We start from the raw sequence: 24,219 nt of genomic DNA on the forward strand, positions 1-24,219 counted from the left end.
GGTGGATTTGTGCCTGCAGACTACTGGACACAGACAAGATTCTAGTGCTCACCCTACTTCCATGAGAATAAAGCCGATTATAAACCATTTTACCCCCAGAAAGTTCTTTGGTCATTTCCTGGTCTCACGGAATCCATAGTGAACGTGCCTGTGACTGAAACCTTCAGGCAAGATAGCAACCAACTCCAGGAAGTAGATATTACCCCTGCTTTACAGATAAGGGAACCGAGGCTCAGATTGCTGGAGCGACCTGCTCCAGATTAAACAGTTTGTCAGTGGAAGGTCATGGACCAGGTCTGCTTCCAGGCTCTGAGTAGGTCCACAGCCTAGCTGAGCACACAATGGACCCTCGGCACAGCCTGGAGCCTGACTGGCTGGATGTGAAGGACGTAGAAGCCCATGGCGAGGGGGATGCTCTGGCCTCCCAGTCAGCTGCCACACAAAGTCCCTGTGTGGGCCTCTCAGGGGATGGTTCTAGGCTGTAGCCCTCCGGAGACAGTTCCACAGGTGGGCAGGTTAAGGATGAATGGTGGCCTGCTGTTTGCAGTGATCTTGCAAGGCCAGCCTGGACCAGATGGCACCCCCTGTAGTAGGTGGCTCTTCAGCTTCCTCTCCTCTCTGAGTCTTATGGGCCTCGGAGCCCCTGAGGGCAGGGATTGGTGAAGGAGTTCATCTATCCTTCAAGAACTGGGTGTATGAAGGCATTAAGAAGGGAACCAGCAGCATCCTTAGCTGGTGCTGAAGGAAGCTGGCACAATAGTCCTTGCTTTGGCCTCAAACTCCACATTTCCTTTTCCACATTCCCTCCTGGCAACAGCTGCCAGTCCCCAGGAGGGCTTTACAGCCCACTCCTGCTCAATCCACAGCCAAATCCAGCAAGGCACCCCGAGTCATCCCATCCCATTTTACCCAATCTTTGGTCCCTGGAATAGCCTCTGTCCTTATGGATGAGGTCCCACCATCCATGCCCACTGCACAGTTCCTCAACACAGATGAGGACACCTTGCAGAAAATGGCCCTAAGTTTATTTAGCAGGTAAAAATCCAGATACCCAGTAAAATGTCAATTTCAGATAAATTGCAATGAATTTTGTAATACTACAGAATTATTCATTATTTATCTGAAACTCAATTTAACTGGGCATCCTGTATTATATCTGGCAACCCTAGTCCTAAGCCTCTGAAGTCACTGTTCTTAAATGGGCTTGTTCCTCAGAAATCTTCTTTTCAATTAATAATGGACCCTCACCAAGATCTGACTCACTGTCAAACACCCTGCTGAATTCTGAAGGCCCTGAAGACAAATAGGGCACAATTTCTGCTCTCCCAGGGAGCTCACTGTCAGGTAACGGAAGGAGATGGACAACCAAATAAATTACAAGATTTGTAAAGCATTGGGTATTAGAGAGGCACTCAGCTGACACCAACAGGAAACCCAAACAACTATAGTTTAAAATGAAGAAGGCTTTATTTCTCACAAAAAACAGGAATTCCAAAGTATGTTTGTTGCTGGCTTTGGCTCAGCAGTTCAATAGTGTCAGAGCCAACATTTCTATAGTTTCCTTGGCTTTTCCCTCTTGGTCTCAAGGTGGCTGCTCCAGCTCCAGCCATCACACCTGTGTTCAAGACTAAATAAAGAGTGAAAAGCAGAGGTTTTCCAACCCTGCCTTCTGCAGTAGATTTATGTTCATGTCTTACTGGGCAGAACAAGGTGAAGTCTGGGTCTTTCCTTTATGCCTCACTGACTTGGCTTTCCCACCAGGGCTCATCTATGCTTTATATATGGTGGGAAGGGGGCTCAATGAGAGGAAAGGGCTTCTGAGGGGGCAGAGGGAAGGGGAGCTCCCTGAGAGGGAGGGGGAGGAAATTTCTGTAATGGAGATGGGGAAGGGACTCATGGCAGAAGAAGGGGTTTCATGAAGGTACAGTGGCCCTGCAGGTTCACACATATGTATGCACACACACGCATACACCACACACAAACAGAAACGTGTGCACACATACATACACAGACTCATACACACATATACACACACATACAGACTCACTATTGGGGAACATCCCTGAGAAATGTGACCGCTTGTTGACCCATGAGCTGGAGCCAGAAACTGGAGTCTCCCCACCCACTCCTCTGTCCTTGGAACGTGAGTTCTGCCTGCCTCCTCTGCTCCCAGAGGCTGCCTCAAGGACATAGCCTTGATATACTGACATGGTGTTGGGATCATCTGGACAGTGTACATGGCTGAACCCTGTTAAGGCTTCTATAAAACTTAAGATTTTGTGGGCAGGCGTGGGGATTTACTCAGCTTGTGGGCGACCAAGACAAGCCTTACATCTAATGCTTATTACAACTGCCACCTACCACCGTGGAGTGGCCTGCCTATTTCTTTTATCTATCCCTGCCGCTGTGTACGGGCCAGTTTCCGATTCCACCCGGGAAGCTCTCAGGCAGCTTGCGGGCCAACAAGTCATGCATGTGCACATGCATCTCACACACGTGCACACATATAGAGCTCTGAGAAGACCCAGGCCCGTGGGGCCACCTCCAGCAGAAACACTTTGGCTGCCTGCTCTGTAAGCACTGTCCTGGTGGTGGAGCAGCCTGGGCAGTGGGAAGAGCAGAGCAGTACCAGTGGGCTGAAACCCTGGGTGCTCTTTGAGACTCTGCCTTTACTGTCCAAGTCACTTCCTTCCCTGAGTCGCAATATGCTCATTCAAAAAATGGGAATAAGAGTCCCGGCTCCCCGGGAACCCTGAAGGGCCACGGGGGAGAATGCAGCCACATCTCACCCCTCCTCCTCTTCACCTTTCAGGGCTGGTGAAGGGAGATGGAGCAGGGCTCCTTAAGGCTGAAGAGGGCTGAACTGTTACCTAACACCACCCAGAGCCTCCCAGGGTGAGTGGCAACCTGAGCCCCAGCCCCCTTTTCCCTACAGCCCACTGCAACCCGACTCTCAGGCGGATTTTGGTTCTCAGGAAAGCTGAACCTCTCCCAGGTGCAGAAGCCTCCAGGAGGGCCTGGTGCCCTTGGGAGAGGAGGGGCCCAGGGCCTGTAAGGAGGCCAGGGCTGCTTCCATCAGGACTGGGACTGCAGCCTGAGGGCTGGAGACTGGACTCCAGGCAGACAGTTCCACCCCAGAGGGCTTGCTAACCTTCCAGAGGGAGTGGCCATTGGCTGGAGAGGCTTGGGTGGAGGCTGAATACGGGATTGGGGGGTGCTAGGGCAGGACTTAGCTATGGGAGGCAGCACAGGGGGAATGGGGTGGTGCTGTGTGGGATTTGCCTCCAAACCTTGTGCAGCCTTGGGAAAGGCTTCTTTCCTGTCATGACCAGAGGTGACCAGTGGGCCTTTCCAGCACTGCAGTTCTCCTGGGCTGAACCAGCCTGGGTAAGAAGATTCTGATAGGCAGGGCCCTGCATGGTGTCACCTGCACCTTCACAGTGATCCACCTGTTCCCCCATTGAACACACACAGCGATGCATGTGCCCTCAACATCCCCAAGCTGCCACTGTCATGTCTGTGCTGGGGTTCCTCCAGGGAGGGGACACTGACGGGGTGCTGTTATTGGAGCCGAATGCCCTCTCTCCCGGACTCCAGCAGAGGCTCTGGCCCCTCCCATCTCCCTCCTTGCATCTCACATATCAGGGAAGGAGAAGGGAAACCAGATTAGCAGGATTTGATACCTGTGGTTCAGGCAGGATGGGGAGGGATGTGGGCTTAGAGCAGTGCCAACACCCAGGCCAAGATGGCAGTGAGTTTCATCCCCTCCTGAAGTCAGGGCTGAGACAAGCCTCCTTCACTCATCTGCCCAGGTCCTCAGACAGTAGGGCAGGGAAGAGGTTGGAGTGGTGGGACCTGCAGAGGACAACACCTAGGTGCCATCCTTCCCTCCTGGGCATTTGGCTACATCCTACCTCACCTCTCATGGCAGGTGACCTTTCTGTGCACCTGGAGCTCTGAGAGTTAACAGAAGAGGGCCACACCTGGGGGTGGAGAACAAGGATAAAAACAGGCTCAAGGGTTTCAGATTCCTTTCCTGCAACCACAGGCATGCCTCTGGAAGTGTAGGGCTAAGTGGCCTGTCACATAGCAGGCCACGAGGCCCAGAGAGCTGCCTCACCCTGATGCAGAGATTTCAGGCACATGAAAGGGCCAGCTCTGCCTGTCCCTAAACACCCTCCCTCCTCGAGGTCCCTGAACTCCTGGGAGCACGGGGTGGCCTCGGGGAGAGGCCTGATAGCAGCCTGGGCCCTGTCACTGGCTGAATTCGTGCTGCTTCCTTTAGACCTCTGCCCAGGGAGACAAGCAGGGAAACCTCACAGTGGCCTCCATCACCCACAGGATCAAGTCCAAACTCCTTAGGCTGGCCTGCAAGGCCTTTCCCATCCTGGCCCCTGCGGCCTCTCGATGTCTCCACACTGGCCCATGGACCCTTCCACACCCCTTTCCGGACTAGCCAGGCTGAACACATTATCTTGGCACATGCTATTTTCTCCTCCTGAACACCCTTCTCCACATTTCATTTTGGAGAGGCCTGGTCAGCCCTTCAGGCCAGGTTTGAGTCACCTCCTCTGGGACACCCCTGGATCCTGCAGTGCTGGTTGCTCTCTCTTCCTGTGCTTGGCAGGAATGAGCATGTGCCTCTCCTGGAGCTGGTGCCTCCAGAGTTTACTGTAAGTTACAAGACTGTGCTAGGAGCAGGACTTGACCATCTTGTGACCTCAGGCCCTAGAATGATGCCCAGGATATAGGAGATGCTCAGTGACTACTTGATGTAGAAATGAATGAATGAATGAGTTAAAGGGTGATTGCCAAGGCTCAGACTCCCAGGATCTGTGGCCCTTGACTCTGGGCTCCGTGTGGGCCAGGTAGACAGGTCATCTGGGCTCAGAACATGGGTGTGGCCTCCCAAGCCCAGGCTGCCCATGTCCAGAATCCCAGGGCAACAAACATTGAGCAAGCACCTATTGTGTACACCACCCTGTGTTAATCTCCCCTAGCCACTCTGTTCTGTTCCAAGAACATGCTCAGCCTATTCCTACCTGGCCCTCTGCTCTTGTTCCTCTGCCCACCTGGAACAAGATCTTCACCCTGATCCGCTCATGGTTGCTCCTTGGATTCCATTAGGTCTCATCTGAAATATTGCCTCCTCTGGGAGGCCTTCCCTGATCTAAAGCTGTCCAGCTTTTCACTTATCACTAGCTCATATTTTTCTTTGTCTGTTTTCTAATTGTCTTCCTTTTCCTTCTCACCCTCAAAATGCACACACACATACACACACATGCACACACGCACACTCAGACTATTAAATTCTTTGAAGGCAGGCATTTGGCCACATAGCTCACTGCAGCATCCCCACACCTGGAACAGTGCCTGGCACACAGTAGGTGCTCAGGAGATATTCAGTGAATGAGTGAATGCAGGCTTAGGGGATGAGGGCTGAGCGAGACAGTCCCTGTCCTCAAGAAGTTCACTGGGCAGTAAACAGACATGTGCTCAGAGAAGACCACAGCAAATTGGTATAATTTGCCACAGTTGCTTAAGTCTTTTCACACCCACAGAGGCTACTTTTATTGAGTGCACATCATTCAGGTGCCTCTGTCCCTTACTCTGAAGCTGTCACCTCCCTAAGGGTGGGGATTAGCATTTGCACTCTGCAGGTGAGGGAGCTCGGCCAGAGTGCTAAGTGCCCCCACGTCAAACACCAGAAAGAAGTGTTTTTCCCCTCCCCATCCCCTTTGCATATATAATCTCCCTCTGTGGGGCAGGCACAATCCTCCCTCTTTACAGACAAGGACCTGAGGCTCAGAGAAGCCAGGTACTTGCCCTCATAGCCACAGAGAGGCTGCTAGAGCCTGCAAGGCCTCCCTCTACCTTCTGACCAGAGCTCCTCCCTTGAGCATCCCTGGTGGCCCCTCTCTAGGTTGGTCTCTCTCTCCCTCTTTCTTCTCTCCCTCAGGTTCAATCCTGGGGGGCAGGTAGGGACTGAAGGCCCTTGTTTATATCCTCTAGCATTTGGTTCTAGCACCATCACTTCCCAATGCCTCAGGCCCTCTCTGCCTTCACAGCCCTTGTGCCTCCCTCCAAATGAGGACAGGATGCCATGGAGCCAACCAGTTAGCTGGAGGAGAGGTGGTAAGGGGCAGGTGGGATCCTGCTTGCAGGGCCCCCACATGCCTGTGGAGGCTGCCCTGGGCTCTGCTAGACCTCTGCCTGGCAGGAGGTGACATGCCAAGGGCAGCCTTGTGGGGAGATGAACTTGCCTGTATTAGTCTTCCGGGGCCACTGTGACGACGTACCACAAGCTGGGTGGCTTACAACAACAGAGATTGATTCCTCACAGTTCTGTAGGCCAGAAGCCCAAAACTGAAGTGTCAACTGGACCGTGCTTCCTCTGAAGGCTCTAGGAAGAAATCCTTCCCTGCCTCTTCCTGGCTTCTGGCATCCGTGGCGTCCCTTGGCTTGTAGATTCATCACTCCAATTTCTGCCACTGTCTTCACCTGGCCATCTTCTCCCTGTGTGTCTGTGTCCCTGTGTCTTCACACAGCCGTCCTATAAGGACACTAGTTGTTGGACCTAGCGCCCACCCTGGTCCAGGATGACCTCATCTTACATGGAGAACAGCTGCAAGGACCCTATTTCCAAATAGGATCACATTCGCAGGTACCAGGGTTAGGGCTTCCACATGCCTTTTGCGGGGGACACAACCCACACTGTCCAAAGGGTGCTGAGTGCCATGGGAGGCCCTGGAAATGACTGAAGCTGGACCGGGGCTGCTGCACTGGCAGCCTGGGGACTGAGCTAGGGGCCCAAAGGGCTGCACTGTGTTGCAGCCCAGGTGGGACATCCACTGCTGCGGCCTTGTACAGGTGCTGCGTGGGGCCACCCTACTGCTGCCACAGGCTTTCTTCATCCCTCCTGATCCACTTTTTCCTGTGTGAGACCTGGGCTCCGCTCAAGGGTACACAGGATGTGTTCCTGCATGGGGCAAGGGCAGGGCCAGGGTTTGTGGGGGAAGACTTTCTCCTGTGCCTTTAATGCCTCCGCTGAAATCTCTGAGTGGAGGCGACTGGCTCCCCCAAAGGGAGCTGACGGTGGGAATGGGACAGTGGGAATGGGACTGTGGGAAGGGTGGAGGTTGGCTCCATGTGGCCTCAGGAGAGGCCCTCTCTGCTCTCCTCTCCTCAGGCAGGTCCCAGGCCGCAGATTGGACAGGGCAGGGGTCCTGCGCATCCTCCCTTGGAAGCCTGGCCCATCTGATGGGAGAAGGGTCTGGGAAGTCAGGAGTTGCTCACAGTGTTTTGTTACATGAAAGAATGAATGAAGAGGCGGGTGAGGGAAGGAAGCCTCACATGTGGGCACACATGCCTCTCACAGCCCGTGTTGCGTTGGGGTTATCTGCAAATCTGATTCCCTCACGGGATGGTGAGCCTCCCAGACAGGAGCCAGCCCCTTTCCTCTTGCACCCCCAGTGCTGGGGACACAGCCGCCCCAGGGAAGGTCTGCAGAGGCCACCACTGTGGCCATTCTGCTTCTGCTGCCCCCTGCTCACAAAGTGGGGAAATTGGACAAAGTCTAGACGCTTCTCTGCCAGCAGTGGGCCCTGCCTCACCTAGGGATAGTTTCGGATGTGCAGGGAATAATAGCTTTCCCTTATGCTGAACATGCCGTATTCTTCATTCTCCTAACAACAGCCAGAGGACATGGTTAGTGCCTTCCTCCTTCCAGGCCTCAAAGACCCACATCTCTCCCCATCTCTCCGTGGAAGGGGGTACACTTGGTATCCAACTGAGTCCCAGCTCTATAGGGGGCCTGAGCGCCTGAACAGCAATGCTGTATTACAATTCTTTATTTTTCCATTTCCCCCACCCCCAGGCTGAGCTCCCCAAGGGCAGGATCCATTCATTCAACAAGTTTTTATTAGGCATCAGCTCTGTTGGCCGTTCTCTGTCCTCCCTCAACCTCTGTTCTATCCTTAGGTTTCCCTCAATTTCTATCCCTGGCCTGAGGCTTGGCACACTCAGTGTTTGCGGACATGGGACCCTAGTGGCTGGTTCAACAGGCAAATGGGGGATGGGCTCGGGGTCCTCTCTAAAATGCAGAGGGAGAAATGGTCCCCTGAGCAAGCTCCAGGCTGCCTGCTATGCCCTGTGGCCAGCCAAGGAAAGTCCAGGGGACTAGAACAGTCTCAGAGCAGCAGCTATGGCAGCGGCCCAGGTCAGGAGCTACTACCTCCCTGGAACCCCATTAGTAACATCAGCAGGAGATGCTGGGGCTGAATGGCCTCTGAGGACAAGGACCCTCATGGCTCTGCTACCTGGGGACCTGTGAGAGGGCCCTCCGATCCAACCCTCCCCCCACCAAGGCCCAAGGCCTCGGCAGCCCCAGCTAGACAGTCCATGCAGGAGGGCCACACAAGGGATGTGATCCTGCAATACCAGCAGCAGGCGTCCCTCACCTGCTTCCTGGAGTGAAAGGGGAAAGTCAGACACACAGCAGGCTACATTCACTGACATTGTGGGAATGGTGCCAGGTGTGGTTGGAGAGGCCATCAGACTTTCTCTGGTAACCCCAGACAAAACTCAGCTGCAGTCTGACACCCAACTCCTTGGCTGGCAAATCCCACACTTTGCAATCCAACCTGGGAGTCACCTTCTCAGCCTCACTTTCCATCCCCCTCACCCCGAGCAGGCCACCCAGGTATATGCTTGTCAGTGCCCTGCCCAGGGCTGGGTGGACTTGTGGGTGAGTCTTATCCATCTCTAATACCCAGGGCTTAATACCATTAAAAAGCCAGTTCAGAGGAGGCCACAGAACTCCTGGAATAAATGAAGGCTATGTGTTAGGATGTCTGTGTGGACACTACAGGCTGGCATACCCTGAGGAGCCCCAGCTGATGGCTGATCAGAAGCCTTGAGCTCTCCTCAGGCTGCAGGCACCTGTTGGCTCAGTCACATTCCTGTCCTTGCCCTGCCCTGCATCAGTGGGGCTGACCCCTGCAAACAGCATGTCCTGGGCTCCCTTGCCAACGGGTTCCTGGTCAATTTGGTTCATGGGAAACCCCGATGGTGGATCAGACAGATGACAGGCAGAGGCTGGCGCTTATGCTCTTGCATCAGATACTACTGCTGCCAGGATCCATGTGCCCCCTGATGTAAGGTCCTGCCAGGCAGCCCTTCTCAGCTAACACCCCCTCCTCCCTAGGGGTGCAGGGGCCTCCTGCTGCCATCACCTCGGGCTGCCGAAGCTTCCCACTTGCCCTCTTGGCTCTCCCTTTGCAAGCCCATTCCCATGACAGGTCCCTGCCTTGTGTAAGCAGTTGCCAGCCTCAACCCTGAAGCACCCCTCCTCTTCCCATCACACCCATCATCATCACGGCCCCAGTCCTGCTCCACAGTCCCCAGGCAGGCCACAGAGACATGACACACCATGGGCAGACTGGAGGCCGTTTCTTTATACAAAGGTAAACAACAAGCTTATGTGGCTCACACTGGCCCATCTGCTGCCTCTGGGGCAGAGTTGGGTGACGGGGTCACTGCAGGGGACAGACAGCACATGGGCCTGGGAACTGCAGAGCACACCAGCTCCTGAAGGGCAGACACAGACACACGGATGCTATAAACAAAGCAGTGCACACAATGACGGGAAGGAAAAACAGAGCTGAAACGAGCCACTGGCTGCTGCCGCCAACTGATGCTGCCTCTCCTGTGTGTTCTTTGGGAGGCAGGACGGTGGGGAGGAGCCCTGGGCCTGCAGTCGAATGCCCTAGCTGTACAACTACAGAACATTTGACTTTACGTAATCACTGAGCGTCTCGCTTTCTCTGTCTCTAAAATGGGGACAATAACGTGTACTTCACAACGTTGTCATGAGGATGAAAGAGACTGAAGAAGGGACACACATCAGAGTACTCAACGCGGAGCCTGGCACATAGAGGTGTTCAATAAATAATTTTTTTGTCAAGAAAATCTTAGCTCAGAGAGGATCTTCCTCAGAAAGCCAAGATGCAAGGAAACTTTCCTAGAAATTCTTGGTCAGGGGATCAGGACCCTTGAGCACTCCTTGGAGCCTGCAGCCATGGGAGTGGCCAAGGCCCCAGAATATACTGTGCCAGGGCAGTTGAGGGGGGCAGGTGGCTGGACCCCCAGGGAGGCACCCGCGGAAGCTGGGTAGACCCCGGAGAAGTTAGGGATTGTGCCAAAATGATTCTGCACGTAACACAAGCCGGAGGCAGGCTGGTATGGAGGCAGGGTGGGCATGTGCCCAGGTGCACAGGTTGGCCAGGAAGCTAGTTTCGGGCCGCTGGCATGCTGCATCTGGGCGACAGGGTAGCTCGGGGACAGGTGAGGGTGGCCACTCTGTGTGGGGTAAGAGCCGGGCACAGGGTTCAGCCTAGAATGGAACAAGAGAGAAAATGGTCATCCATTAGTAATGCCAAGGCACCAGGCACCCCGGCTGTGGTTCCACATGAGAAATGCTCGAGGCGCTATATTACCACACACTTTGGGCATTTTCTGTAACTAGCTCCAAGTACCACGTGGGCAGAAAGACCTCAAACAGAAAACAAGATGCCCAGAGAGGGAAGGGCCCATGAACGTTCCTGTAGCAGGATGGTAAGATTAAGGGATTAAGGCCCAGGACTGAGAGCTGAGGTGCAACCTGCTCAGAGCAGTCTGCAAACCAGATGGAGGGGAGACCAGGCCAGAGAAGTCAGTGCTTCTGAGGCTGGCTCAGCAATTCTATTAACAAGAACAGACCCCCTCTCTCTGGGGAGGGCGGGAGGGCTCCAACACAGGGCTTGGGCCCAGGCTCTGTCATGCAATTTTCTACCCATGACTTCCAGAATGAAGACTCACAGCTGGAAGTCTTGGCAGGCAGAAACCAAAGTAACAGATGAGGGGAGCTGCCTGTGTAGAGGGTTAAAGACCCCACCACAGACACACAGGGCTGGGACCATGTGAATGGAGATACAGCCGACAGGTTTTATCCTCTGAACTTTTGAGCAGTTCCAAATATGCAGAATGAATGCCAGTACCCTTGATGTTTTTGTTAGGTGACTGGACAGCATCTGTATACATTTCCATTAAAACCTGACCTTACACAACAGCTGTGTAAGTACAGTTAAAGACACTTCACAGCACTTTAGGGGTTATTTAAATATAGAGGTTTTGGCCTACCAGAAGCTTCACCAGAGCCTCCAGGGAGGCAAAGCTCTCCAGGTAGCCACATCAACTGCCAGAACAAACACAAATGCAATCTGTGTCCCAATGTCAGGCCACTCGAAGCATCAGGTTCTGCTGATGCTTGTCCAAAGCAGGCCAGGACAGTGAGGGATCCAGCACTGTGCCATACAAGGAAGACAAGGAAGTGACAGAGTCACAATCTCCCCAACCCACATCTGCAAGTCATGGTGAAGCAGGACCAGACTCAGCGCCAAGGAGTCCCTGTTTCAGAGGCGACTCTAATTCAGTATATAAGAACTTTCCTGTCACGGCCTGACTAGAGGGGGGCCGCCAGCCACCGGGGGCTGTGAGGTAATGCCGGGAGACCACCACCAGCTGTGCTGCTGATTCCTTCACAGAGGGAATCCTTCACGGGGTGGCAGTTTGCACCCGAGGACCCCTTAAGTTCCCCCTAGATTCTAAAAGAATTAAGAGCCAAAAAACCTAACTTTAAATTCAAAGTCTGCCACATATTTAGACTCCAGGAATTACTTGTCTGAAGCAAAATGGTAAGTGTGCATTTGTTTTCCCAGTACCCTTCCCTGCCTTTGAGAAATGGTCAAAGGGCCCTGAGCTGTTGGCAGCTGGGAGCGCCCACCTCCTTTAATAAGCTGTAAGGAGGCCAATTCAGCCAAAGTCCGGCATCCTGGCCAGCACAGAGCATAACTGACTGAAGGCAGAAAAGGGCCGCTGACAAAGCACGCTGACACACCACGATGTGACTCCTTTCCTCTGGAGGGGCTGTGGAAGGAAACGAGGCCTCCTATGCTTTGCCATCCCAGCATGGACAAAATGAGTATGGGGCACAGAGCCACAGTGCAGGGCGGGGGGAAGTGAGGGGCGATGAGCAGGTGACCTAGTGCTAGCCTGGGCCTCCCTGCCTGTGTCACTTGGACAAAGACTCTTATCCTCCTTGGGCCTCCTCTATGAATGGAAGGAGTGGGGCTGCATGAGCTTTGGTGCCTGGCCTATCATGTTCTCCTGAGAGTTCCTGAGCCTGGGAGATGGTAAATGATGACACCTTGTCTGGCTGGGCAGCCAAGCAAACCCTACCTCTTAGGTCAGGGCTGTGCCGCATCCCAAGCCACCAATCAGCTGGGTGGGCTCTGCGCTGACCCCAGTGCTACGCTCCAGGGCCCAATCTGACCTGCACAGCATGCTCATCAGTACCGAGTATGGCCATGCCCTCCACAGCTGCCCTGAGTTCCTGAGGATCATGTACAAAGGCTTCACATGCCTTCCCTTTCCCACTCCCACTGGTCCCAGCTTCAGAGCAGTTGGGTAGAATCTAGAGTGTTCAGAAGATAATGTGTGCAGATTTTCTGGCCCAGGGCTGCCCACACCCTATTCCTCCCGCCGAACCCCAGTCCCCCAAGCCCGTTGCACTGTACGAGGCACACCCTGTACAGGCCCTGGAATTGCATTGAGTAAGATTTAAAAGTTCTGTAACTTACTTCCGGCTATGCGCTGCCCTTCTTTCTGCTGAAGAGCCTGAGACATATTTGAACACCGAAATCCTTCTCATCAGGCTGAAGGGGAACTTCTGGTCGAGCTTCAGTGCTACCCGCTCTGAGAGGTCGATGGAATAGCAGTATGTGAGGCCATCTGAGGTTGGCATGTTAAGTAAAATTGGAGGCAGCTAAAGGGAGGAGGGCTTTAGAGATCATAAGGTGCCCACATTTACTCTCCAGGGGCAGTAGTGCTTATCCCACCATCAACTCTGACTGAGGGTCAGGCTCAGGGAAACCAAAAATTGAGTTTCTATCCCCTGCAGCTCAGAGAGAACACAACCAGCAACAGAGGAGGGCACAGAGGCGCAGGCACTTACTTCCCCTTCTCTGTGGACACCTGTCCTCTGAGCCCTGCCATCATTCAGAAGCCAGCTCTCACTTTGTCCTTGCAGCATGTTGAGGCCAGAGGCTGTCCTGATACCCTCTAGGGGGACTGACATCTTCTTGTACTTTTGTCCCAAATAGAAGGCACCTTGCCTCAAGGTGACCAAGTGAGTGCCATGTGGACCTCTCTGGTAGCACTTTCCCTACAGTGTGATACAATGGCACCTTGGTCAACTGCTCTGCATCAGGCAGCCACAAAGAGTCAGCCTCCAAACACTCCTACACTGCTGGTGGGAATGTAAATTAGTTCAACCATTGTGGAAATCAGTATGGAGGTTCCTCAAAAAGCTCAAAATAGAAATACCATTTGACCCAGGAATTCCACTTCTAGGAATTTACCCTAAGAATGCAGCAGCCCAGTTTGAAAAACACAGGTGCACCCCTGTGCTTATTGCAGCACTATTTACAATAGCCAAGAAATGGAAGCAACCTAAGTGTCCATCAGTAGATGAATGGATAAAGAAGATGTGGTACATAGACACAATGGAATATTATTCAGCCATAAGAAGAAAACAAATCCTACCATTTGCAACAACATGGATGGAGCTAGAGGGTATTATGCTCAGTGAAATAAGCCAGGTGGAGAAAGATGAGTATCAAATGATTTCACTCATCTGTGGAGTATAAGAACAAAGAAATAACTGAAGGAACAAAACAGCAGCAGACTCACAGAACCCAAGAATGGACTAAGAGTTACCAAAGGGAAAGGGACTGGGGAGGATGGGTGGAAAGGGAGAGACAAGGGGGTAAAAGGGGCATTACGATTAGCAGATGTAATGTGGGGAGGGGGAACAGGGAGGGCTGTACAACACAGAGAAGATAAATAGTGATTCTGTAGCATCTGACTACGCTGATGGACAGTGACTGTAATGGGGTATGTGGTGGGGACTTGATGATGGGGAGAGTCTAGTAAATACAATGTTGCTCATGTAATTGTAGATTAATGATACCAAAAAAATAAAAAAGTCAGCCTCCATCCCTCTGTGCACCCAACAAACATTTACCGAACGTCTGGTATATACCAGGGACTAAGGAGTAAGTGCTAGACAAGGAGTATGTAATTGCAATAGACTAAGAGTGACAAGCAAAGCTTATCTATGGAAGACCATGCTGGGGCCCCTCATCTAGTCCAGGGAGATCAGAGAAGGCTTTCTCTAGAGAAGGGATATGTATGCTGAACCCTAAATTGGGAGCAGCAGCAGCTAGAAGAGGGGGTGGTTGGAGAGAAGGCTGTAGAGAAGCGTCAGGAGACAGTTGTTCTTGAGGCAGCATCTGTGTCTGGGATGCTCCTGGTATTCTGAGCAAGGTAATTCTTTGCTGGGCTAGACCACTTCACTCATTACAGGATATTCAGCATCCTTGGCCACTGGCCACTAAGCACCTAGTTGCTGTGACAACCAAAAATACACTTGCAGTTTCTAAATTCTCTCAGGGAGGACAATATATTTCCAAATACTGATTCCAAGTGATGACCAAGGCTGTAAGGGAGGAAGAGCTGTGCAAGCTGACTTTAGAATGATATCAAGAATTTGTTCCACTTCGGACTCTGTTGAGACAGTAACGCTAGACTAGTACTCTTCCCATAATTAGCTATAAACCAAGATACAATATTTTAAACAACTGTTTTCAGACTTTGGACAACAAATACTGCCAGACTGTGATACCTAAGAAAAGGGAAACAAATGAAGTGAGTCTCAAGATAAGCTGCCTTTCTGCTGGAGGCACTTTCCAAACTACAGCACAGGAAACAGAATCCAAACAGAGTACAGAATTTTTTGCTGAGCTTGAGAGTTCAGAGAGGAAAAAGTGGAATTAATAGGTCAAAAAAATGGGGAAGTCAGAGCTGCTCAGAGAATGAGCTCCAGAAACATGGATAGGGGTTCCCTGGGTCTTCAGCAGATGTGTACTAATGTTGCCTACATAGGCTGTGACTCCCCAGGAGGCAAAGAATAGCTAACAAGGAAAGAATGATCAGGGAGCTGTAAGTTTAGCACCTCCTGGAGCTCACACAGGGAGGACATGTTTACCATGTTCTAACTAGAGAGAATAATGAGATCTCACTCAACACTGAGGGCATTCAGCACACCTCCAGAAAAGTAACACCTTAACAAGTAAATTAACTGCTTACCAGAAGAAAATTAATACACTTTAAAGGAAAGCAACAAATTCAGCCCTTGATAACAGCATTTGCAGAGTATAGCATAAAATAAAAAATTATAAGACTTGTGAAGAAAAAAATGGGGTTCATAATCAGTAGGTAAATCACTAAAAGAAACAGATCCAGAAATGATACAGATGATGGCATTGACAAACAAGTATTTTAAGACACCTATTAGAAATACATAGGTTTATATGCATTTAAAGTAAAACAAACATAATGAAGTAACAGCGAAAGAATATCAATACAGAAATGAAAACTAAAATAGGGCAAAATGGAACCTACTGAGCTGCATACATAGCATGAGAAGTAAAAAACTAACTGGATTGGTTTAACAACAGAGTGGCTACTGCAGAAGAAAAGATCACTGAACTTGAAGGCAATGTGACAGGAACTATCCACACTGAAGTATAGAGGGGAAAAGGTGTAAAATAAAAAATAAACAGAGCCTCAGTGACACACTGAATAATATTAGGTAGTCTAACATATGTGTAATTGGCCCTAGGCGAGGAGAAGGTAGGACAGAAAAATATGCTTGAAGAAATAATTTTTTTATACTTGAAGAAAGCTCTGAATTCATAGATCTAAGATCAATGAACTTCAAGCAGGTAAACAAAAAGAAAACGACCCCAAGGCACAAGCCTAACACTTGTGATAAAGAAAAACCTGTGAAAGGAGCCAGAGAAAATAATGAAAGAATAAAACAGGGAAACAATAAATAAAATAATAAAAATGACTACTGATTTCTCATCAGAAACAAACCAGAAGTCACACAATGACATCTTTGAAAGTGAAAGGAGATCAAAGAAGGCTAGAAGTCTGTATTTAGTGAAATAAAGTCATTTCCAGAAAACCAAAAGCCGAGAGAATCTGTCATGAGCATACTCACTGTACACGGAAGGAATAGTATATGTTTAAGGAACATAATAGATGGAAACTTGGATCCACATAAAAGAATGGAGAGGACTAGAAATGGTAAATATGTGGGTAAATGTTGCTTTTTAAATTATAAAAAATATATAATTGCCTGTTTAAAACAGAAGTAATAGCACTGTATTGTGAGGTTTATAACATGTGGAATAAAATGTATGACAATAATACAAAGGATGGAAAGAAGGAAAATAGAAACACATTGATGTACAGTGTTGTATATGAAGTGGTATATTACCTGAAAATAGTCTATGATAAACTAAATATGCATATTTTAAATTCTAGAGCAACCACTAAAAAATAAAGAGGTATAGTTTAATAAGCAAAGAGGAGAAAATGAAGTACTAAAAAAATGATTTAACTGAAGGCAGGATATGAGAAAAAAAGGAACATCTGGGACAAAGAAAAACAAACACCAAGCTGGCAGACTTAACCCTAACCAGATCAATAATTACACTAAATGTAGATGGGCTAAATATGCCATTTAAAAGGCAGAGACTGTCAGATTGGTGATCCAGCTATGCTATCTAAAAGAAACATGTTTTAAATACAAAGACACAAACATGTTAAAAATATAAGCATGGAAAATATATACCATGTAAATCTGAATTTTAAGAAAGAAGAAACTTGGAATAACTATATTAATATCAGACAATGAACACTTTAGGGCACTAAGATTAAAAGGGGTCAATTTCATAATGATCAAGGATGAATTCCTAAAGATGATATAACACTCCTGAATGTGTATGCATCCAGTAATACAGCTTCAAATACTTGAAGCAAAAACAGACGAGAACTGAAAGGAAAAAACAGACAAACCCACAATATTCACTACAGAATTCAACAATCCTCTCTCAGTAACTGATAGAAAAAGTATAAAAGGTATCAGAAGGCTTGAACAACATCAACAATTTGACCTAACTGGCATATACTGAACACTGTACCCTATCAACTATAGAATGCACACTCTTTTCAAGTACACATAGAACATTCCCCAAGGTATATCAAATGCTGGGCCAGAAACAATTTAAAAGGACTGCATCTTATAAATAATGTTCTCTGACAACATGAAATGAAATTAGAGAACAGAAACAAAAAGAAATCTGGAAAATCACCAAATATTAGACATCAAGTAAGTCACTTATAAATAACCCTTGGATCAAAGAAATACCAAGGAAAATTAGAAAACATTAACTGAGTGATAATGAAAACACAACATACCAAAATTTGGGGGATGCAGCTAAAAGCAGTGCTTCTAGGGGAGTTTATAGTTTAAAATTTTCACATTAGAAAAAGAGGTTTAATATTAATGAATTTAAATTAATATTTAAAAATAAGTAATAGCTACATTATCAATGTGTGTTTATAAACTACAAACCCAATAGTTCATAGAATCACAAATTGGAGTAGATTATAGAAATGTATCTTGTCTAATCCCCAACACAACCAATTCTGATGTTTAAAAAAGTAACCCACTTTGTATTTTAGAATTTTTTTCCCCCTAATTGCCAGAATATACAAAGGATGTAAGGGTTATCCTATGTTTTTACCACCCATATGGTTAAACCATTCCACCTTTAAAAAAAGTGTTTGTTTTTTCTGACAAAAAGACTAAACCAAACAAAGCCAGAAACAAACTTGTCTCCCAGTTCTTTCATGGATTATCTCCTGCTCATGAGTTTCAGATTCTTCCAATGAAAACTCTTATCCTAACTAGTTAAATGTAGGTTTACACAGAAAAAAGATCAAATCAGAGAATTTCACTAACAGTCAGTGCTAAACTGATGTGAGGAGATAGCCATGTTGATATTTTCCAGGTGAGGAAATCCTGGCCTACAGAAAAGAAGTGACCTACCCAAGGCCACATGGTTTTTTCAAAGCTAAAGCTAGAACCCAAACTACCTACATCTGAGCTCATGGCTCTATTGCTTCACCCCTAAGACCCTCCAACTTGGTGCACCCTTCGGCATGTCACTGTTCTACAACTTTCTTCTAGGAAGGATACATGCTAGCCCAATTCCAAGTCCACAGACATTACTGAGGAAAGAGGTCTGGGGAATGAGCCAGGAAGCGCACAGCAGCAGCCATGGCACCAGCACTGAGGGCACAACCATGCCAAACACCAGGGCCCTCCTCATCCGAGAGCGGACAGAGTTGACTCCCAGCATGGCAAAAGCCACGGGGGTGAAACCTCTGGCATCCTCCACTTCCCCCAGCTTCGACAGTGATGACACAGCTTCAAATGACAGGAAGATGATAGCGGAGAAGATGGCGAAGATCACAGTGAAGAAGCAGTGGCGGACGGTGCCCACGGTTCTCTCAAAATTTCCAGCAAAGCGCCAGATGATGATAGCACCACACAGCAGGGAGACTGGATTCTCATAGACAAAGATGTAGGTCACCAGCCTGTAAACTGCAGAGGGATCTGGATTAGAGGCTTGACAATGGGTTACTCTAAGGAGGGAAAGCCAGATTACAACCCACCTAGGAAAGGGGAGTAGCTGGCTCTCAGTGCCAGTGAAAATCAATCTCGAGTCAAGATAAGCAGTGCAGGCAACAATGAAGGGCCTGAGACTCAACGCAGAGGTGTGAATATCTAATACTTGCTCTTTCCCACACCTGGAGCAAGTCTTACCAGTGATTTGCTTCCACGTGGGAAAAAAATACTTTTAGCATGGGATGGTCTTTGAACTTGTAATGCGCTTTATAATCCTTTTTTATACTGACCTATCTCACCGGGCAGTTTGAGGGTTAATTAATTGTAACAGCTTCAGGGTGGATTGAGTGGGTGTCACTTAAGACTCTGTATGCCAGTCTCCTCGGTTGTAATTCTGACCTCTCCTTCCATAGTGGCTGTTCAGAGGAAGAAAAAAGGGACCGTGAATTATTTTGCACCTATAAAGATTATAAAACTATTACTAATACTAGAATATAGAACTCAGAGGTCTTCCTTTAAAGTGCTTATCCAATATTACAGGTATAGTGTTGCTTTCTGTTCAATAAGACAGCAAAGAATCTCATTTCTGTTTTTCTAAAAGCAGTCATTTCTTATATACTTTTATTGTCCCTGCAGGCCAAAACACTGGTTTGAGGGGACCAGTGAGGTGATAATAATATTGGACTTGGAGTAATAATGATTTAGAGAGGAATTTTGGCTCTATCATGTTCAGGCTGGCTGAGCTCAGCCAAGTCATGTCCCCTGTTAGATTCAGTTTCATCAATGTAAAGTAAAAGGCTTACACTTAAGGCCTTCGAAGGTCTCTTACATGTTGAATACTCATATACCCATGAACCCCACACTCAGAGAAGCTGTGAACTAAAGAAAAAAAGCGGGGGGAGCTCAGTTTAGCTGGCACTTTGTATCTGTTTGAGGACAGATGTACTCTATGTTCGTAGGGTGGGTGGGGGGAACAGTGTTAGATCTGAGCAGGGAGGCAGGCTAAGAACCATATACCTCAGTCAGGCCATCTCTGTAAGGCTTCATTATCTGAAGAGCACTTCATTACTTGTTGAGTACTTCCAACACTGAAATTCCAAGTATAGTATAAATGTGAAGGTTCTAGAAGCAATTTTATACATTTGGGGATTATATACCCCAAGGTTCCCGTTCCAAAACATCACACACAAAAAATAAAAATCTGGATTCTTATTGCAATTGTAGTTCTGGGATTCTCCATATAAGCCTCAGTTTCATTAAAACAATGGGCAATAACAAAGCCTACGTCATGGGATCATCCTGAGGATTAAATGAAATTAATACATGTCCAGTGTGCTTTGCAAAACAGCAACACCTATACAAATTTCCCACTTTCTTCCCCAGAAAGAATGGGGAAGAAACAGAGACTAGGAATTTCTTTTATGAGCGGATGTTTATACCTAACTGGTCTGAAAAATTTATCATCCTCCCCCGATTAAACACCTCTCTCAAATGGCAAAGATACCCCATGTCCCCATGAGCTGGGAATCAGAGTCAGGATTAAGATATAAATGAATAGGCAGAAGAAATTCTAAACCCAAGAGGCCAGGGTGCTTATAGGGGTAGCCACAGATGAAGCTCAATTGTCTAAAGACGCTAGAGAAATTTTTTACGCCCTAAAGCAGACGTAGGTATGTGACGACGGAGGGGGAGACGAAAAATGCTCCTCGGACAGCGAGCATGGGTGACTGAAACCGGTTTGTTAGCGAATGGCGTAGGGGCCTTGACCAGGCAAGGGAACAAATTCGGGTCGGAAATGATTACAGTGACGACGAAGGTGGGGCTCTGGGGCCACAAAGTCGTGGTATATGCAGCTGGTACTCCGGGTGGGGAGGACGGTGGTGCGGGCCGGGTGGCTGCAGGTGAAGCGCGATGGCGCGGGTGCTGGGAGGTCGCAGTCCAGGGTCCCGGCCCGCCCCGGCTCACCTTGCCAGTCGCGCAGGGCCTCGGACCGCAGCGAAAGGCCCGAGGGCGCCAGGGGCGGCTGCAGCAGGAACAGGCGGGGCCCGGACACCAGCAGCGAGAGCAGCGCGGTGAAGAAGGTGGCGGATGGCACCTCAGGGAACAAGGACCAGCTCCGACACCCGAGCTCAGAGACCGCCATGGCCGCCACCGCTCCGCTGCCCGGATTCGGCTACGACAGTCCTGGCAGCTTCCTCCTCCCTGCGCCTGTCTCCCCTGGCAACAGCGGATGAGGCGGCCGGAAGCCCCGCCTGCCAGAGACCCCGCCCCGCGCCGAGCTGCCCAATCCCGTCGCGCCCGCCAGCCCAGGAGCAGGAGTCTGGCTCGCGCTCTCTGGCTGCGCAGCTCTCCGCGATGGAATGTGGTGTGCGGCCACTTAAGGCCTTAGGAGATGCTGGGCTCTCTGCATCTCTGTTCAGATGTCTCATGATTATTGTGCCTTGCGGCTTATAGAGCCTTTTCGCACGCAAACCCTCCCTCATCTTGTTTATCCCCATTATATTGGTATTATTATACCAATGAAGAAACTGAGGTCTGGGGAGGTCCTGAGTAATTGAGTTAAATGGTAAAGACACAATTAAAACTCCGGTCCTTCCACTGTCATGGCCTGGAACTGGCCAGAGTACAGATGCGGCAGGCTTAGGTGGCTGGATTGGAGAGGTAGGGGCAGGAGATGACAGGACTTCCACTGAAGGAACTGAAGTGTTAGGCTTTAATAATGAAAGTCGATTTCAGCGCTTCAAGTTGGAAAGTGCCCTCACTTGAGGTAGACAACTGGAGTATAGTTTCCCCCGGTTACAGAGGCTTCAGAAGGTGAGGTAACTCGCCCAAGGTCACAACTGGGAAGTGGTAGGACTAGGATTGAAATCTGAGTTTGCTAGACCCCAATTTCTGCCTTTTTTCCCACTATTTCTCCTGAGAATCCTGCCTACTGTTACTTGTATGTAAATTTGACCTGGGGCCACAGAGGCTACTGGAAAATGAACAAATGCTCCACTCCCTGTGCTGGACATCCAGGCCCTACGCTGTCCCCTCTGGAGTTCTGGCAGTGTCTGTGTTCCATGAGCGTCAGAAAGAGAATCTGAGATTCTTTTTATCTTTTGGGTTTAGTACTAAAATACCGCCGTATAATTTTCCACATACAAATATAAAGCAATGGGGCAGATTTAAATGAATATCGCATATATTTAAACTAATGTTGCTCATGATGTAACAGTGGGCAGGAAAACAAATGAAAGTTTTACTCAGCAGAAAGCAAACTCATTAATATGAATCAGGAGTGTGGTGGAGCTGCTAAACTTAGCGAACGGGTACTTGGGCTGCTGGAACCCAAACTGGGCTTGGAAAGAAGAAGGGGGGGCGGTCCCTTCTCTCTGCCTTTCAGGTCATCCCAGGATTTCATGATCTACTTTCAGACACACACTCTAAAAAAGGATGTGGAAAATTAGAGCTTGTCTAACAAAGGGCCCAGGCTTGGGAGGGAAGGGAAGACTTCATATCTAATGAGGGACAATTCAAGGAGTCAGAGAGACTTTCCTGGAGAAGCTTCAGGGGTCCTGACCACTGGCTGCAACTATCTGAAGGCCTTCCCTGGAGGACAGGGAGTAGCTTTATTCTGTGTTTTTCTAAAGGGGAAACTGAGGCAGAAAGGTAGGAATGATGGGGAGACACACTTGACTTATGAAAGAACTGCCCAAGAGTCTGTGTTGTCCATCCATGGAATGAGCTGCCTTGATCGGCAGTGAGCTCCCTGTTACTAGTGGTGTGCGAGCAGAGAGCATCTGGTGACTTGATGGGAATATTGAAGAGATACTCAAGCATCAGGTTGGAGGTGGAACTAGATGCGTTCTTTGTAGATCCTCAATTCTCAGACTCTGTAAGCAAACACAAACACACATGGAGGGCTGACACCTGTAGAACTTAATCACACTTGGTCTCCTGGCAGAACAAGAGTTGTGGTGACTTCACATGTCCTACTGCCCAGGGCTGCGTAGTCTAATGCAGGGACTAAAACTCCCTGCGCCCAACAGTCTTCTGTCTCTCTAATTTTCCTCCCTCTCCTCATTTTTTCCCATTATGCCTCCAGGAAACCCCTTTAGGTTCATGGAGTAGAGATTGGGCATGAGTAAAGCAGAGCCTTCTTCAGCAGGCAGGCACAGGGATGGGGCACCTTGGAACGTGAATCATTTTTGTCCTATCCACTTTTCCCTTGGTTCTCAATTGTACTTCAGACATGCCTCTGTTACTAGTTCCAACAGGCATCCTCCTCCTATTTGGAGAGTGTCTGGTTTCCCATGGGCCAGGCTTTGAGGCTGGCAGATACATGACTTCTTAGGGAGCACACACACCAACACAGACGTTTCTCAATCAAATCTATGAGCAAATGCTCTCCATCCCCCATTCTCCATCCAGCAGCCAGAGTGGTTTTTTACAAAGTAAATCAGGAGGCATTGCTGCCCTGATTACAACTTTTAAGACCCTAGGTCCATCCCATGTATCCTATTCCTTGCCAACCTTCCTCAATTCATCTTCTGCCACTCTGCATTCCCTGTGGGGGATGGAATAATGGTCCCCAAAGGTGTCCACATCCCAATCCTTGGAACCTATGTTTATCTTACCTTATGTAGCAAAAGGGACTTTACAGATGTGATTAAATTAGGAATATTCATTTGAGAAGATTACCTGGAGTCTCTGAGTGGGCCTGATAGAACCATGAGAGTCCTTTTAAGGAGGCAGGAGGGTCAGACAGAGAGAAGGCAATATGACAGAAGCAGAGGTCGGAGCCATGTGCTTTGAAGATGGAGGCAGGGGGCACCAGCTGAGGAATGAAGCAATGTATGGAAGTTGGAAAAGGCAAGGAAATTGCTTCCCCACTAGAGTCTTTGAAAGGAACACAGCTCTCATGACACACTGATCTTAGCCCTGTAAAACCCATTTTGGGCTTCTAACCTCCAGAACCGTAAGACCACATATTTGGGAGTGTTCGAATTTTTATTGTGGTAAAATACACATAATATTTATTATCTTAGCCATTTATAAGTGTACAGTTCAGTGGTATTAAATACATTCATAATGTTGTGTAACCATCACCACCACCATCTCCATAACTCTTTTCATCTTGTAAAACTGAATTTCTGTGCCCATTAAACACTAACTCCCCATTCCTCACTCCTCCTAGCCTCTGGTAACCACCATTTTACTTTCTGTCTCTATGATTTTGACTATTCCAGGGACCTCATATAAATAGAATCATACAGTAGTAGCCCTTTAGTGACTGGCTTTTTTCACTTAGCATAATGTCCTCAAAGTTCATCCATATTGTAGCAGGTGTCAGAATTTCCTTCCTTTTTAAAGCTGCATAATATTCCATTGTATGGACAGACCACCTTTTATTTATCCATTCATCTTTCAGTGGACACTTGGGTTGCTTCCACCATTTGGCTACCATGGATAGTACTGCTATGAACACTGGTGTGCAGATATCTCGTCAAGACTTAGCTTTCAATTCTTTTGGTATATACTTGGAAGTGGAATTCTATTTTTAACTTTTTGAGGAATTGCTATACTGTTTTCCC

General features: G+C 48.7%; 1 protein-coding gene across 1 annotated transcript; it reads right to left on the reverse strand.

Annotated features, from left to right (window-relative positions):
- Window positions 1–9,435: 9,435 nt before the first annotated feature.
- Window positions 9,436–20,871, reverse strand: RHBDD2 (rhomboid domain containing 2). The gene is made up of 4 exons (XM_017654514.3): window positions 20,609–20,871; window positions 18,212–18,619; window positions 12,678–12,828; window positions 9,436–10,393 (listed from the first exon to the last, which is right to left on the reverse strand). Exons 1-4 carry the CDS (start codon window positions 20,784–20,786, stop codon window positions 10,036–10,038), a joined length of 1,095 nt encoding a protein of 364 aa, XP_017510003.1. The 5' UTR covers window positions 20,787–20,871; the 3' UTR covers window positions 9,436–10,035.
- Window positions 20,872–24,219: the final 3,348 nt, after the last annotated feature.

The sequence above is a fragment of the Manis javanica genome, chromosome 10, assembly GCF_040802235.1.
Source record: "Manis javanica isolate MJ-LG chromosome 10, MJ_LKY, whole genome shotgun sequence".
Lineage (NCBI taxonomy): Eukaryota > Metazoa > Chordata > Mammalia > Pholidota > Manidae > Manis > Manis javanica.

Bases quoted from the DNA above. Each gene is read 5' to 3' on its own strand.
- RHBDD2 (XM_017654514.3), bottom strand. From the start codon at position 20,786: ATGGCGGTCTCTGAGCTCGGGTGTCGGAGCTGGTCCTTGTTCCCTGAG. The intron at 18,620-20,608 runs GTGAGCCGGGGC...ATCCCTCTGCAG, and splicing joins GGCCCTGCGCGACTGGCAAG to TTTACAGGCTGGTGACCTAC. The intron at 12,829-18,211 runs GTATCCTTCCTA...TGCCAACCTCAG, and splicing joins ACTTGGAATTGGGCTAGCAT to ATGGCCTCACATACTGCTAT.